We start from the raw sequence: 15,744 nt of genomic DNA on the forward strand, positions 1-15,744 counted from the left end.
CGTCAATTTAATTATTTACAAAGGTTAGTCAGATACCTGTCTTTTCTAAATGCCCTGATCTCTTTTCTGTTTAAGTCTCCTGCCACACAAATGTTTTTCACCAGCAAATAGTGGAACTTTGACCACTGCACAGAGAAAATGTGAATTTTATAATTATTTGATTTCAAATATAATAATCACAAAAACACTAATACAAAAAAAGAATAGTAAATAGCATTTATGTGATAAAATGTTATCTGCATACATACAAAGGAGAATAGAGAGACAATGCAGTGAGAAGCAGCAGAATAATAACCTGACCTAGACTGGATCCACGACAAGAACCATCAACACTTCTCCAAGTAGCAGAAGAGAACTCAAATTTAGGGCTCCAAAGAAGGGATACCCTTTTGGGTCCCTCAAAGGATCTTCTCAGCCCCAGGGTCCAGATGTGAAACACATCAAGAGTAAATATCTGAGTACCTTTCATTTGGTACTGCAGCCTAAGAGTATGGGATGCATTATGTGAAGAGGCAGAGTATTTTAGGACTTATGGGATGTTCTAGGAAAGAACCAAAGACATGGAAATGAAAGGACCGTAATATAATTTGGAGCAGAGTCAGTAGGTAAAAATAGAGAAATAAGAGGTAAAAAGGAATGGCTGCATGATTGGGCTCAGAAAGAGATGGTGAATGAAGTTGAATCCAGCTGGCAACCAGCCAGCCATGTGCTTCTCAGAGGTCAGTATTGAGGCCAGTTCTGTTTCATATTTTTACTGTGATCTGGATGAGGAAATTGAGTGCACTCCCAGTAAGTTCCCACACAACACCAAGTTGAAGCAAGTGTCAATCTGCCTGAGGATTGGAAAGCCATATGGAGGGATGCGGGCAGGCCAGACTGATGGGCTGAGGCCATCAGTCTCTATGGCCTGATACGAACTTTAACAAGATAAGTTCCAGGGCCTCCACTTTGACCACAACAACCCCAGGCAACACGACAGACTTGGGGCAGAGCAGCTGAAAGACAGTGAAAGAAATGGACCCAGGAGTGTTGGTTGATGTTCAGCTGAACACAACCCAGTAGCATGCCCAGGTGGTCAAAGCCCAACTGCATCCTGGCTTGTGTCAGAAATAGTGTTGCCAGCAGGAGCAGAGAGGTGACAGTCCCCCTGAGGATGCACTTAAGAGTACTGCTTTCAATTTTGGCCCCCCTAACTACATGACAGACATTGAGGCCCTGCAGCATGGTCAGAGAAAGGCAACAAAGCTGTGAAGGGTCTGAAACACAAGACTTAAAAGAAATGGCTGAAGGATCTGGGGTTTTACAGTATGAAGAAGAGAAGGCTAAGGAAAGATGTTACGGTTCTCTGCCTCTATAGTGAGGTGGGGGTAAGCCCCTTTTCCCAGGTAACTAGTAACCTAGATAAGATGAGAGGTAATAGTCTTAAGTCATACCACAGGAGGGTCAAGTAGGATATTAGGAAAAGTTTATTCTGTGAAGGAATGGCAAGGCATTGGAACAGGCTGCGTGGTAGAATCACTGTCCCTGGAGGTTTTTAAGAAAAGGCAGTGAGAGATGTGGTTAAGTGGATAGGATGGTGATGGATTGAAGGTTAGACTCAATGATATTAGTGGTCTTTTCCAACCTTAATGATTCTATGATCCTCTGTGCCCTGCACCTGCTCAGCATTCTGTCATATAGTCTTATAAAAAGTCCTTTTTGAATTATGTTCTGTGAAGTACATACAGCTTCACACTGAATACACAATATATGACAGCAATCAGAGCATGGGCCATTTGACCTTGGGTACCAATAACAAAAAACATCATGTTGAGTGAGATCTCAGGACACGGGAGCCCCGTAAGTGACAAGAACAAGTGAGGGCATGAGCACCATCACCAGAGGTTAGAGCGCCCATGAGCAACTGGAGAGCGAGTGAAACTAAGTGTCAGCAAGTAGGTGAAGTGCATGGCAAGCAGAGGTAAGAATACAGGTACAGAAAAGAGACATCCCAGAAAAAGCTGGCAAGAGAGTGGACCAGAAGAGTTCTGTCCAGCTTCCAGAAAAACCTGGAGGCTTTAGGGAGAGAAACACACTATTTATGTCTCTCCCTAAAGAGAAAACTATAAGAGACCGGGGTTATCCTACCCAGGGTCATGTGTTTGTATACACGCAAACAGCTGTCCATAGGGCAAAACTACAGGGTGGTAGCTACGGGTGGACATAGGGAGCATGTACGTGCAGAGCATCCTGTAGCAGCCACAGAAGTAGTTCTGCAGACTCAAGGCCCTTTGTCTAGCTGCCAATTATTGAAAAGATTGGCACTTATGGGCCAGCTACTGAGGAGACCCAGTTAGATTGATTCACCCTCCATGTATGTACAAACCTATTCCCTCAAGAACTTCCTCTTGAACTGCCTAGCGGTTGCATTCATACAAGTTCTCAGTCAATTTATGTGGCAGCTGCAGTATGTACCTGTATTGCATGTATCTATACACACACAAAATATACCTGTATGTGTGTACATATGCACTATCAGGAATACATTCTCAGCCTCAATACGATTATACCTTGGAGCCTGCAGCTATGCAGTATTGCCTCTATTGGAGTAGCAACTCAAGCTCTAGCCATTCAAAGCAACTTTTATCACATTTGCAAGCATAGCCTTCCTTGTCTTCCAGAGCACAGTATTTGGCATTAGCCAAATACAGGCTTTTGGAAAAAAAAGAAAAAAAAAAGAAAGAAAAAAAGAACTTCTGAAGTAATATTTAAATAACCAAAATTTCTTTAAAATCAAATTACACTGACTAGAATTTTACTAATCATCAGTGTAAAATAAGGAAGAAAACAAGTATCTGTGACTTGCTATACCGCAGTACTTGCTGTACCCGCAGTGAGATAGCAGTTTCTGAAGCCATCACAGCAGGAAATCTAGTCAGCAGTGGCACAAGCCTTGGAAAAAGCAACTTTTAACTTATAGCAGATGTTATGTATGGAATACATATTTCCAGAAAAGAAGGGACGAACTACAGCATGCATTCTGTTAACAGCACTTCAAACCACTTTATTTTCCCAAAATTATTAGATAATTGTTACTACACAGGATGATACTGTTACATGTTTGCTCTACTGCCCCAAAACAAACTTCACTGGTCATTATGCAGTCTGAAACTGCTAACTGACACATACAGTTTTCATCCAAATTTAATTTGTCAAGTCAATTACAATTTTGGAACCTCTGAACTAGAGCTGACTTGGTATGCATAGCACTGGTACTGAGTATACCTGAGTAATAGTTAGTTGTTTTTTTTTTTATAAAATGCCTGGCCGTACAACTTCCTAATGCAGACGTTGTTTTAGATCCCCTCAAGAGACGTGGAAAGTTTGTGGATGTAAACAAGCCTTAGTTGGAAGCAAATGCAATTTTCAAAAATCCTAGATAAAAATTTAAGTGAAAGTTTTTGTCCAAGATATTTTCCCTCACATCCTCCCCTAAAAGGAAAGCAAGAAAAGATACAAAATCAAGAAACATTGTGCATTTACCACTTGATTCTGGGGAAAAGGCAGACAAATAACTGCAATGATAGAATTGATAGTAAACAAACAAATAAACCTTTTACTTCTGCTATTGCTTTTATTTATCGAAGTCCTGATAAAGCTATTAAGTATCCTTATAATTATTTTTTTTTTTAATTACGTAATTAAGTGTAAATCAAAGAAATTCATTCCTGTTTCAAGAAATTAACTCCTACCACTGATGATTCTGACCCAACTTCCTCTCCAGCTTCTCCTACATGACATTTAAACTTTCTTCAGTCTGTCATTTTTCATATAATGAAAATACATAATTATTCATATAAAGCAAATGAATAAAGGCAAGTCCTAAAATGCATGCATAGTCTTGCTTTAAAGCCTCCTGTCTGTTAAAGCATACACCAAACACAAAGATTTGATGTTAAAATGCACAACAGTAATTTTCTTCACTCAAGACGGGACCTACTTCCCCCTCTGACAAATTTCCAAGATTTTCTGAGATTTGAAAGCTTCTGCTTCGTAATCTTCCTAGATCATAGACATTCACATAAATAAGAAGAGCATTAAAATAACTCTTTCAAATTAAGTTACCAAAAGAACCAATACTTAAGTGTCGTGGAACAAATCATTATTCTTAACACTACATCAGCAACTACTGTCTAATCATACACTTCTTAACAGACTTGAGTTAAAGTGATCTTCCTTTGCAATCCTAATGCTTGGGTACTTCATTTCTGTTAGTATAGTATAGGTCTAGGCTCAGTGAAATTTTACTCCACTCTTCTCTCATTGTTAATCTGTATTTGATGCTCTCAAATGCACTGTAGCACAAATCACCCTCAATTCAAAGAGATTATGTCCTCAGCAGTTAATTGCAACCACATGCTTCCATAAGCTTTCTCGTATCAACCCTTTTGAGCATGTTTAATGTGGTTTTGATTATTTTTTATAATGTAAATCATCAATAGTTGTCTCTCTCCTCCCAAAAAAATCATTCAATGGGCTTCCTTTAATCTATACACAGGACTTTTTCTTTAACACTATATTTGTAGGGAATTTTTTTTAAAATAGCAATTCTAGTAAAAAAAGTGCTAGAAATAATTTACAATTTATGCTGAAGTCTGATACAATTAGATAAAATTTTCGTTTACGCACTGATCTTCTCTAACAATGTTTTTAATAAGCTGTAGGAATACCTCAATATTTTTACTGGCAACATTCTTCACAACAGCAGGAAACAGCTCAGAAGCATTTTTTCCCTTGGCAATCATCTGAAAAGATAATAAAATAATAGCATCATTTATTAGTGTTCTGGTTTCACTTTTTGACTTTTTTCTTTTTTTTTTTTTTTAAAAAAAGGTAAGAGACATTTATTACAGATAAAGTCTGAATTAAAACAAACAGACAAACCAAGCAACCAACCGGATACTGCAGGATGCCATCCATACAACATACCATGTGCAGGAATGACAGTAGGGGAGCAAGGGTGCAATCAACAAGCTGGCCTTTTCCCTACTAGGCTGCAAAGCAATTTTAATGTTTTAGAAATCAAAATTAATTCTTCCAAAATAAATAAATATTCTCCTTGTCTGAAAAGCACTACAGAACACGACTTCAGGGGGCTACAATCAAAAAAAGATAAAAGGAAGAAAAAGAAAAAAGATGGACAGAACGAAGTTAAAAAAAAATTGTAGGACTAAATCCTGTTTCATTTCTCAGGAATGACTTCAGTGCGCAAGAAGAAAACCAAGAAGAAAAATAAATTGACATCATACTAAAATCAAAGCACAGTTGGTTTCCATAGGAAGTTTAACACAGAAGGCCTTACTAAAGCACAGAGAACAAAAAAATCACAAAGTAAACACACAGCCTATCAACCCACCAGTACGCGTGGTTGTTTTTAAAGGAAGTGTTAGTATTTGAAGTCAGAAAAGTCTGAAACTGGGATGTAGAGTAAACAACAGTTGTTCACTCAGTAAAGAGCACTACAAACAGAAACCCAGTTCAGTTTCATCCTCCATGCGTGAATAGCTGAAGAGTTCTATTTATCAAAAACAAACACACCAAAAGGAATAAAGTGAGCGCACTTCAGCTGTGCAACTCTGTCATGGATTAGATCTAATTTCAGCAGCATGTCTGCCAATAATTCATACCCACACTGCAAGATTGCAAACCCTGGGACTGCAATGATGTGTTACAAATCTTCTAGTCTGGGTATTGCTGCAGACTGACAAGCTCAGAAGATTCCAGATACAGAAAAGCTGGGATCCAGTCAGCATACTGGAAAGGATAAGAGTTCAACAAGACGGTCAAGTAAGATTCAGACTGACCAGAGTTGTGCACAACCCAGTAATAATGTGCACTGCAAAGTACCACAAAATAGCATATTAACAATATTCACATCTTAATGCAGCAGAAGTTATGCTATTCAAAAATGCAGAGAATCTAAGGATTTCCCTTATAGGCTTTAACAGTATGACTCTACAAATCACTTCCACTATTTAACTCATCCACTGTAACAGCTACAGTATAAAATGTAAATATGTATTGAAGTTCTTCTAGAAGACTGTATTTTGACTCACAAAGTCATAATGATTAGAATAAATGGAACATTAAGATGGAGGAACATGACCATTCTTTCCAAGCCTACGGTCTTATCACAACATTTTTGCTTCTGTGCACAGATACGCAAGTTGTGTCGTATTACATATCTCAAGATCCTGCACAGACAGGAACATTCTGAATCAAGAATCTTGCATCCACAAGTCTGTGCACACTTCTGTATCTACAAAATACTGTGCATAACACAGGGTGCACTAAGCTTTTTTTTTCTTTTTTTTTTTCTTTTTTTTTTTTTTTAATAAAGTGAGGGATGGACATACAGGAATGTCTCTGTGGAAAACCAGACACATTAATTTGTTTCTGAATTCATTTTCTGTATTGTTCTATTTGTAAAACATTTCCTTCTCCTCAGGAGAGAATTTGCCAACCACTTTAGAAGAGCAATAAGCAGCAAAAAGAGTTTGAAGAAGCATTCTCCTGGTACTTTTCCACCACACCTATACAAACACAGGAAGGTTCAGCTTGTTGAAGTCTGCTAAAAGACTAAGAAAATTACTGGCCTATACAGCCTTTTCCCTTATCTAAAATTAGTGAAAAAAAACCAGTGCTCCCATGAGACACATTCAACAATGCTCTGACAAATTCCTTTTTCCTCTAGTAATAAGGACAGAGGATGTCTTTTATCTCTGAAAAACATATAATGCCTGAGAGCTTACTAAATGTAAGCACATAACTGTGAATGCACAAATGTCTCAGTGCCCAGCAAGAACATTATTACAGCTACAGGCCTCATACTAATTACACAAGGTCCCAGTCCTGACCTGTAAAGCTAGTTGTTCCAACTGGCTACACGAGCCAAAGGTTGGTACCAGGCACAGTTTAAACACAAGATAGCAGTAAATACTTTGAATGCGTGGAACAGACTGAAAACAGAGCATCTTAACATAAGCAACTCATTGACGGTCAAGTAATAGCCAACCTCATGAGCTAGACGACTATTTTCGCTTAAAGAAACAGAGCAGTGGTGAAACAACAAAAAAAAAACCATCAAAGACACTGGAGGCACCAACTGCCATCTGAGAAAGTAATACTTCTCCAGCTCTGTGTAGTATGTAGAACAAGGACTGAAGCTAAGAATAGGGAATAGTCTAGAAACTTGAGCATCTTACAAGAGGGAAAATCCAGAATTGTGAAGCTTCCAATTGCCTCACACACATGCATTCAGTTGTAAAAGTTTCCAAGTGCAGTTAAAGATCTAGCTATCTTTGTGAAAAAGAAGAACGCAACTTGCAACTCTCTCCAGCTCTCCTGATCACAGTAATAAACAAAAGATTTTTACTGAGCAAAGCAGAAGAAATTACATAAAAGTGCCCTTCAAAGGGCCATGCTTACTAACACGTAATTTATGTCTTTATGAGGATCCATGGTTGCAAAGGGAAAAGCTGGAGACAACCAACTTGAGTAAAATCTCCATTGTTAGAGGATACCAAAGAAAGGGAGAAGTCACTAGCTCTAGGATCCAAGGAAAGAACAGAAACACAGGATATAGCCAGCAACTACGCACTTCAGCATGTGCTTAGAGAGGATTAAGCCACATAAAGAGTAAGCAAAATGAAAGAAAAAAAAAAAAAGAGCATCTAAAGGAAATTGAAGGACCCGTGAGAGAAAGCAACTGATTCTGATTCCAAAGCAAAAGATTCCAGAATGAAAGCTAACTGGATACTGATCAGATTTCCACAGCACATTCTTCTAATACTTTTCAGAAATAAAAAAATACGTGTTTTCTAATTAAAAAAAAAAAAAAAACACAAATGTAAAATGTATTTTTTTTCAATACACTCCAACAAACTCCTGTTGCTTCCTGACTGCTGAATTAAGACAGTTCCTTCAGAAAAACTTCAATTGCAATTTTATATTTTAACATAGAATGGTTTGGGTTGGAAGGGACCTTTAAGGTCATCTAGTTCCAAACCCCCTGCCATAGGCAAGGACATCTCCCTCTAGACCAGATTGCTCAAAGTCCCATCCAGCCTGGCATTGACTGCTTCCAGGGAGGGGGCATCTACATCTTTGCTGGGCAGCCTGCTCCAGTGTCTCACCACCCTCTCAGTAAATAATTTCTTCCTAGTATCTAATCTAAAATTACCCTCTTCCAGTTTAAAACTATTTCCCCTCATCCTGTCATTACATGTCCTTTTAAGAAGTCCCTCCCCAGCTTTCCTGTAGACTCCCTTCTGGTACTGGAAGGCTGCTATAAGATTCTCCAAGAGCCTTCTCTCCTGAAGAGTACCAGCTCTCTCAACCTGTTCTCATAAGGGAGATGCTCCAGTCCTTGGATTATCTTCATGGCTCTCCTCTGGACCCACTCCAACAACTCCAAGCCTTTCTTGTGGTGGGGGCCCAGAAGTGGACACAGTACTCCAGGTGGAATCTGACAGGAGTGTAGTAGAGGGGCAAATCACCTCCCTCAACCTGCTGGTCACAATTCTCTTTATGTAATCTAGAATATAGTTAGCTTTCTGGGCTGCAAGCACACACTGCCAGCTCATGCTGAGTCTTTCATCAACTGACACTCCCAAATCCTTCTCCACAGGGCTGCTCTCAATTCATTCTCCACCCAACCTGTATCTGTGCCTGGGATTGTCCCAACTCAGGTGTTGGACCTTGCAGTTGGCCTTATTGAACTTCAACTGAAAACAATTATTTACAGGCATATTGGCACTGTAGAACAGATATTTTAAAAGTGCGTGACTGTATATATTTTGATAGAAAAGTACAAATTAAAGACTCTACAGCAGCTTTTAAACACCATCCAGATATTCAAATTTCAGCTTTGTGCAGAATCTGTGAGGTTAAAAAAAAAAAAATTTCTGGGATGCATTAAAAAGAGCATGGCCAGCAGGTCGAGGGAGGTGATCCTCCCCCTCTACTCTGCTCTGGTGAGGCCTCATCTGGAGTACTGTGTCCAGTTCTGGGCTCCCCAGTACAAAAAAGACAGGGATCTCTTGGAAAGAGTCCAGCGGAGGGCCACAAAGATGGTGAAGGGCCTGGAGCATCTCTCCTATGAGGAAAGGCTGAGTGAACTGGGTCTGTTCAGCCTGGAGAAAAGGAGACTGAGAGGGGACCTGATCCAGGTCTATAAATATCTGAGGTGTGGGGGGCAGAATGGCGAGGCCGGACTCTTTTCAGTGGTGAGTGGAGACAGGACAAGGGGAAACGGCCGGAAACTGCAGCATAGGAAGTTCTGCACCAGTGTGCGCAAGAACTTCTTTACAGTGAGGTGATGGAGCACTGGAACAGGCTGCCCAGGGAGGTGGTGGAGTCTCCTTCTCTGGAGATGTTCCAGACCTGCCTGGATGCCTACCTGTGCGACCTGCTGTAGGGAACCTGCTTTGGCAGGGGGTTGGACTCGATGATCTCTGGAGGTCCCTTCCAGCCAAGAAGAAAAATAAACAAATAAATAATCACATACCCCAACAATCCTTTTCATTGCATCCAGCTTTGCAGAATCTTTACTGCTTTCCAGCATTTGTTTTAGGTCTTCATTTCTAAGACAGAAACACAGAAAAATCTCAATTAGAAATAGTAAAAAAAGAAAAAAAGGGTCAGAATATCAAGTTTATACCCTTGCATCACTTCAGCAGCTTAAGACAAAGTGCTGCTCCCTCTTGCTCATTTTTAAATTGTATTGTTGACATTCTGGGCTAGAATAACAAAGTCTTAGTAAAAGAATCTAATTCCAATAAAGCAAGCACACACAACTTTAATGTGCTGTTAGCTGAGCATTGATGTCTTGAAGCAAAAGCATACTTCATTTTGAATTGACGTTTCTTTTACTCTCCATCAAGCTCCCACACAGCAAGGGCCAGATGCAACAGCCTGAGATTGACTTATATTAAAATACAATATCACCTTCACTCAAATAACTGAGAAACTCATTAGCACACTTTAAGATGGCCTAAACTCCACCAGGAATCCAGCACATAACCTTTGCCTTTCTGAATTGTGAATTGTCATCCAACCCCTTGAGAAAAAAGCTGCCGACTGATAGTGTATCTAATCTGCATCCCATAAGATTAAGGTAGCCACATGGTCAGACACATATAATGTCCAAATACTTTCTAGAGCCAAAACAAAATTCCAGTGTGAAGTTACTAACTTGCAAAGGACATTCTTTCACAGATTCAGCTCCTCATTAGCAATCCCTAATGCAAACTCTGTTTGGCTTTTTGGATGCAAGGGAATCACAGTTTATTAATGTGGATTAATTGTATTTATAGACTCTGAAAATACATGAAAGATTCTTTGATTTCTTGAGTACTGAAATATATAAACCATGTAGTTGCCCAAGAAAAGACACATGCCAAACTCCAAAGAACTCTGAAAATGTTCCAAGCCTACAAACCCTCCATACTGTCCATTGTGAAAGGTTTCATGGAAAGGTTTCCAGAGACAGGACTTCAAAAGTGTGTATGAAGATTTAAGAATACTCCAGTTTATCAATCATAATTTCAGATGCAGAGAAAATGGAGGTCTAAGTAATAAAACAGAATTAGATCATAAACTTTTGTCACATTCCTTCATGAAGTGTTAAATAGGATTTCTCATACTTGCAAGAGACAGTCATTCTAAAGAGACTGCATCTATTCCCTGCTCACTCAAGAGAAATCCACACCATGCTCATGCCTTGGTGCACACAGAAGTTAAAAGCTATAGTCAAAGATAAAAAAATAATAATAATTCTAGTAAACCAAACTAAAAACATATAAAACCTCATTTTTATTTTTAAATTTGCTTCTCTCCTTTGAATTATACACCCAAACAGCTTTGTTCTATAGTATTCAATACTATTAAGGTCAGCATATAGTTTCCCTTCTTCATCAGTTCAAACACTAACATACAGTGTACTATTTCAAGTTTATTCATTTGTAAAAGTAATTAATGCTAAATTTGTGATGTCTTATATCTTCTTCTAAACCTCTCCTGGGATCTTCTCCACTAACCTGTAACTTTTCTACATTTTATCTCTCTCTGCATTGCACTTTGGTCTTTGATCTCACCTCATGTGTGTCCATGATCAACTCTGTATCATCACAATTCTAGACACTATGCATATATGCATGTATGAATAAATACACACACACACGCACGCACTTTTCCCTCAGATGCGTAGCCATTTTTTATATAAGAAAGCAGTGTTCTTTTAAGGTCATAGAATTGCTCAGGTTGGAAAAGACCTTAAAGATCATTGAGTCCAATCAGGACCTAACCATACTACCCTAACTGACAACCCTCCACTAAATCATGTCCCAAGCACCACATCCAAACGGTTTTTAAACACATCCAGGGATGGTGACTCAACCACCTCCCTGGGGAGCCTATTCCACTGCTTAACAACCCTTTCTGCAAAGAAGTGTTTCCTGACATCCAACCTAAACTTACCCTGATGCAACTTGAGGCCATTTCCCCTCATCCTGCCACCTGTCACCAACCCCGCTCTTGCTATAAGAACCTTTCAGATATTAGAAGAGAGCAATAAGGTTTCCCCTCAGCCTCCTTTTCCCCAGACTGAACAGCCCCAGTTCCTTCAGTCACTCCCCATAGGACATATTCTCCAAGCCCTTCACCAGCCTTGTAGCCCTTCCTTGGACCTGCTCCAGCACCTCAATGTCCTTTCTGTACTGAGGTGCCCAAAACTGAACACAGTACTTGAGGTGAGGCCTCACCAGTGCCAAGTACAGGGGCAGGATTACTTCCTAGTCCTGCTCACCACACCACTCCTGATACAAGCCAGGATGCCATTGGCCTTCCTGGCCACCCGGGCACACTGCTGGCTCATATTCAGCCACCATCAATCCACCAGTACACCAAGGTCCCTTTCCATCAGGCAACTTTTCAGCCACTCCTCTCCAAACCTGTAGAGTTTTGCCTGGGGTTATTGTGACCAAATGCAGGATCCAACACTTGGCTCTAATAAAACTTATGCAGTTTACCTTGGCCCATCAGTCCAGTCTATCCAGGCCACTCTGTAGCATCTTACAATCCTCAGGCAGATCCACTCCCTCCCAGCTTGGTGTTATCTGCAAACTTACTGAGGGTGCATTTAATTCCCTCATCACAATCATTAATAAAGATGTCCAATAGGACAGGCTGCAGTACTGTGCCCTGGTCACCACTTGAGACTGGCCACAAACTGGATTTAATTCCATTGACCACAACTCTCTGGGGCCAGCCATCCAGCCAATGTTTCACACAGCATAGTGCATGCCCATGCAAACTGGGGGCAGCCAGCTTCTCAGTGATGATGTCATGGGGGACAGTCTCAAAAGCTTTACTGAAGTCCAAGCAGACCACATCAATAGTCTTACCTACATCCACTAAGCTGATCACCTTGTCACAGAACAGTGTCAGGTTTGTCAAACAGGATCTAGCATTCACAAACCCCTGCTGACTGGGCCTGATGCCCTGGTTGTCCTCTAATTGGTCCATGATGGCTCTCGAGATTATCCGTTTCATAACATTCCCTGGCACCAAGGTGAGACTGATACGTCTGTAGCTACCGGGATCACCTTCCTGGTCCTTTTTGATGATGAGCATTCATCTGCCAGTCTCCAATCCACTGGGACATCCCTGGCTAGCTGGGCAGCCAAAGAATGATGGAGAATGGCTTAGCAACCACATCCACCAACTCCCTCAGCACCCCAGGGTACAGTCCATCCAGTCCCATGGACTTCTGATCATCCAGCTTTTGAAGCAGATCCAAAAAAATTCTTCATGGATTATGTAGGGCCTATTCTGCTCCCCTTCCCTATCTTCCAGCACAAGGGGCTGTGTATCCAGGAAACAACTAGTCTTACCACTAAGATTGAGGCAAAGAAGGCAAAGTACCTCAGCTATACTGATCTTGGTCACTGTGTTCCAATAGGGGATGGAGATTCTCCCTAGCCCTCTTCTTACTGTTAATGTATTTATAAAAATATTTATTGATCTCCTTTATCTTAGTGGCCGTGTTTAGCTCTAGGTGGGCTTTGGCCTATCTAATTTTCTCCCTGCACAGCTTCACTGCATATTTGTAATCCTCGTAAGTTATTTGCCCCCTCTCCCAAAGACCATAACCTTTGCTTTTGTTCCTGAGTTTCGGCCAAAGATCTCTGTTCAGCCAGGCTAGTCTCCTTCCCGTCAGCTTGTCTTCCATGACTTGTGCATGGTCCACTCCCACTTCTTCCTTAAAGTATTCCCAGACTTCCCAGGATCCCATGCCCTCCACAACTACCTCCTAGGGGACTCTCTCAACTGTGGTCCAAAAGAGACCCAAGTCGGCCTTACAGAAATCCAAGGTGGCAGTTCTGCTGACTCCTCGCCTCGCTTCAACAAGGACTGAATAAAATCCATCCTTTGGTGATCACTTTGCACCAGACGACCACAAGACCTTCTCTGTTAACAAACAGCAGGTCCAGGAGCATGTTTTTTCTTATCACTCCCTCACTATCCGTGTCAGAAGTTATCTCCCACACATTCTAGGAAACGTTGGGACTAATCACTTTCTGCTCTCTTACATTTCCAGCAGATATCTGTACACTTGAAGTCCTCATGAGAACAAGGAGTAGAGACCTTGACACCTCACCTATTTGTCTGTGAAGTATCTTATCCAACCCTTCATCCTAGTTGGGTGGCCTGCAGCAGACTTCCATGATAATGTCTGTCTTACTGACCTCCTTGATTCTAACCCTGAAGCTCCCAATCCTATAATCACCATCATTAATTTTTAGATATTCATGTTTTTTCTTAACACAGAGGGCCATACCACTGCTTTTCCTGCCTTGGTAGCCATCAATCACAGCACTCCAGCTGTGAATCGTTCCACCACATTTCCATGATGGCAATTATATCAGTTTTCCAACTGCACAAAGGCATCCAGCTCTTCCTGTTTGTTACCCATGTTGCGTGCATTAGTGTAAATGCACCTCAGCTAGGCCATCTTTAGGGTGGAAGAAGTCCTAATACCCTCTTGACCATACTCAGGTGTTTCCATAGTAACCGATCTCACACCAACCCTTGTGCTCTTCCTACAAAATGGTGTGTTATCCTTCTCCTTCACCAAGACACAAGACTGAGATTTTGCTAGCACTTTCTCTCCTACAAGCACAGACATGTTACCTTCAGACTCCTTTCTAGTGAACCCAGTTCCATCCCCACTCCCGTTCATACGGGAGTTTAAAGCTCTGTCAATGAAACCTGCCAATTCCCATCATAAAACCCCTTCCTATCCCTAAAATATTTTACTTCCTTTCTTAAAGTCTCTATAGTATTTGTAATAAACTTTTCAGAAAGTCTAACTCGATTAACTTCTGATAATTTTCTGTATTCCTCTTCTTGGCCAGAGATAGCTTTCTTTGCTCCCCTTTCCTGTGCACTTAATTCTCTACCAGTCAAACTGAGAAAGTTGCTTCTAGTCCTGCGCTACCGCTTCCAGCTTCCTTCTCCCATCTCACACAATTATGCAAAAATTGAGATCGAGATACCAGCAAAGGGTATAACACAGAATAATATAACTGAATTGTGATTTAGTTGCAGTGTTTAGTGCTTTTCACATAATTGGTAGGAGGATGTTTCAGTTCTTTGGCATAACCAACAACAACAACAAAAAAATTAAGATCTGACCAAATAATCAAAAAATGGTGAATGAATGAGACTTCAGAGAAAGTATGTAAAAATTCAAGCTTAGGTCTATATTTATCTAACTAAAATACTATCCAGAAAGTTGACTTAGGAAATAGGAATATGTCATCAAAATTTCCAAAGAAAAAGTAGGAAATATACAAACAAGACTGGACTTTGAAAACCAAGTAGCAGAAATGAAGGAAGTTACACAGCATAAACACCAGATGACAACTCATTGACAGAATTTGGGAATGATAGAAACAGCCAAGCATGTAATAATGCTGTTGTGAATAAAGACTAAAAGGTGAAATACAGAAAAAAGAAGAAATGTAATTAACGATGAAATGCATTTTTAATTGCTTACAGAAAATATTCTATTATATCACCAATAAAAACATTTTGAAGAGTTAATAGGAAAGATATACCTCAGAGACATTGAAAAAAATATTTGCTTTTCTAAGAGAAAAAGCAGCATAGGGGAAAAAAAAAACTCAAGAAAAATAGAACGATAAGTTGTTGGTTAATCCATTTGGAAGTTAATTTCTAGAGTAACTGATGATTTTTTTTTAAATCTCTTAAAAAAAAAAAAACAAAAAACAAACAAACAAACAAAAAAAACCCTACTTTTCTAGCACAAACAGTAATCCAGGATTAGTAGGCATTAGATACTTACAGAGAAAAACACTGTTCCATGTCTTCATAAGGATCATTAGCAGCAAGTCTTTTTTCCTCAACACTTACATATGGTTTCAGCGTAACTTCAAAGTTTCCCACTCTAAAAGCAGATTTAATAGTGCATGAAACCTCCACTATTTTATCCAGCACTGCAGAATTTTGCTCCATTCTTTAAAGTATAGTATTAAAAAAGAAAAAAAAAAAAAAAAAAAAAAGAAGCCAATTGCACTCAGCTAAGCTTGCCTGCAGAAACTAAAGACTACTGAAAAAAAAAAAATCTTACAGTCTTATTATGTAACAGGATACTCACTCCCTTGCTGTTTTAACTTCCAG

At 39.9% G+C, this 15,744-nt stretch overlaps 1 protein-coding gene across 3 annotated transcripts in view; it reads right to left on the reverse strand.

Annotated features, from left to right (window-relative positions):
* The window catches only part of AP3B1 (adaptor related protein complex 3 subunit beta 1), a 160,186-nt gene that overhangs the window by 128,877 nt on the left and 15,565 nt on the right, over positions 1-15,744 (reverse strand). The window contains exons 1-3 of one of the 3 annotated variants that reach the window (XM_052670187.1): positions 15,410-15,607; positions 9,548-9,623; positions 4,710-4,784 (exon numbers count right to left, since the gene is read on the reverse strand). In XM_052670187.1, coding sequence (XP_052526147.1) covers positions 4,710-4,784; positions 9,548-9,623; positions 15,410-15,579 — 321 coding nt within the window. In that variant the 5' untranslated portion in view covers positions 15,580-15,607. Of the gene's footprint in view, positions 1-4,709; positions 4,785-9,547; positions 9,624-15,409; positions 15,608-15,744 lie in introns of those variants that run through there. The other 2 variants (XM_052670186.1, XM_052670188.1) reach the window with 2 other exon arrangements.

The sequence above is a fragment of the Tympanuchus pallidicinctus genome, unplaced genomic scaffold (assembly GCF_026119805.1).
Source record: "Tympanuchus pallidicinctus isolate F22 unplaced genomic scaffold, pur_lepc_1.0 scaffold9, whole genome shotgun sequence".
NCBI lineage: Eukaryota > Metazoa > Chordata > Aves > Galliformes > Phasianidae > Tympanuchus > Tympanuchus pallidicinctus.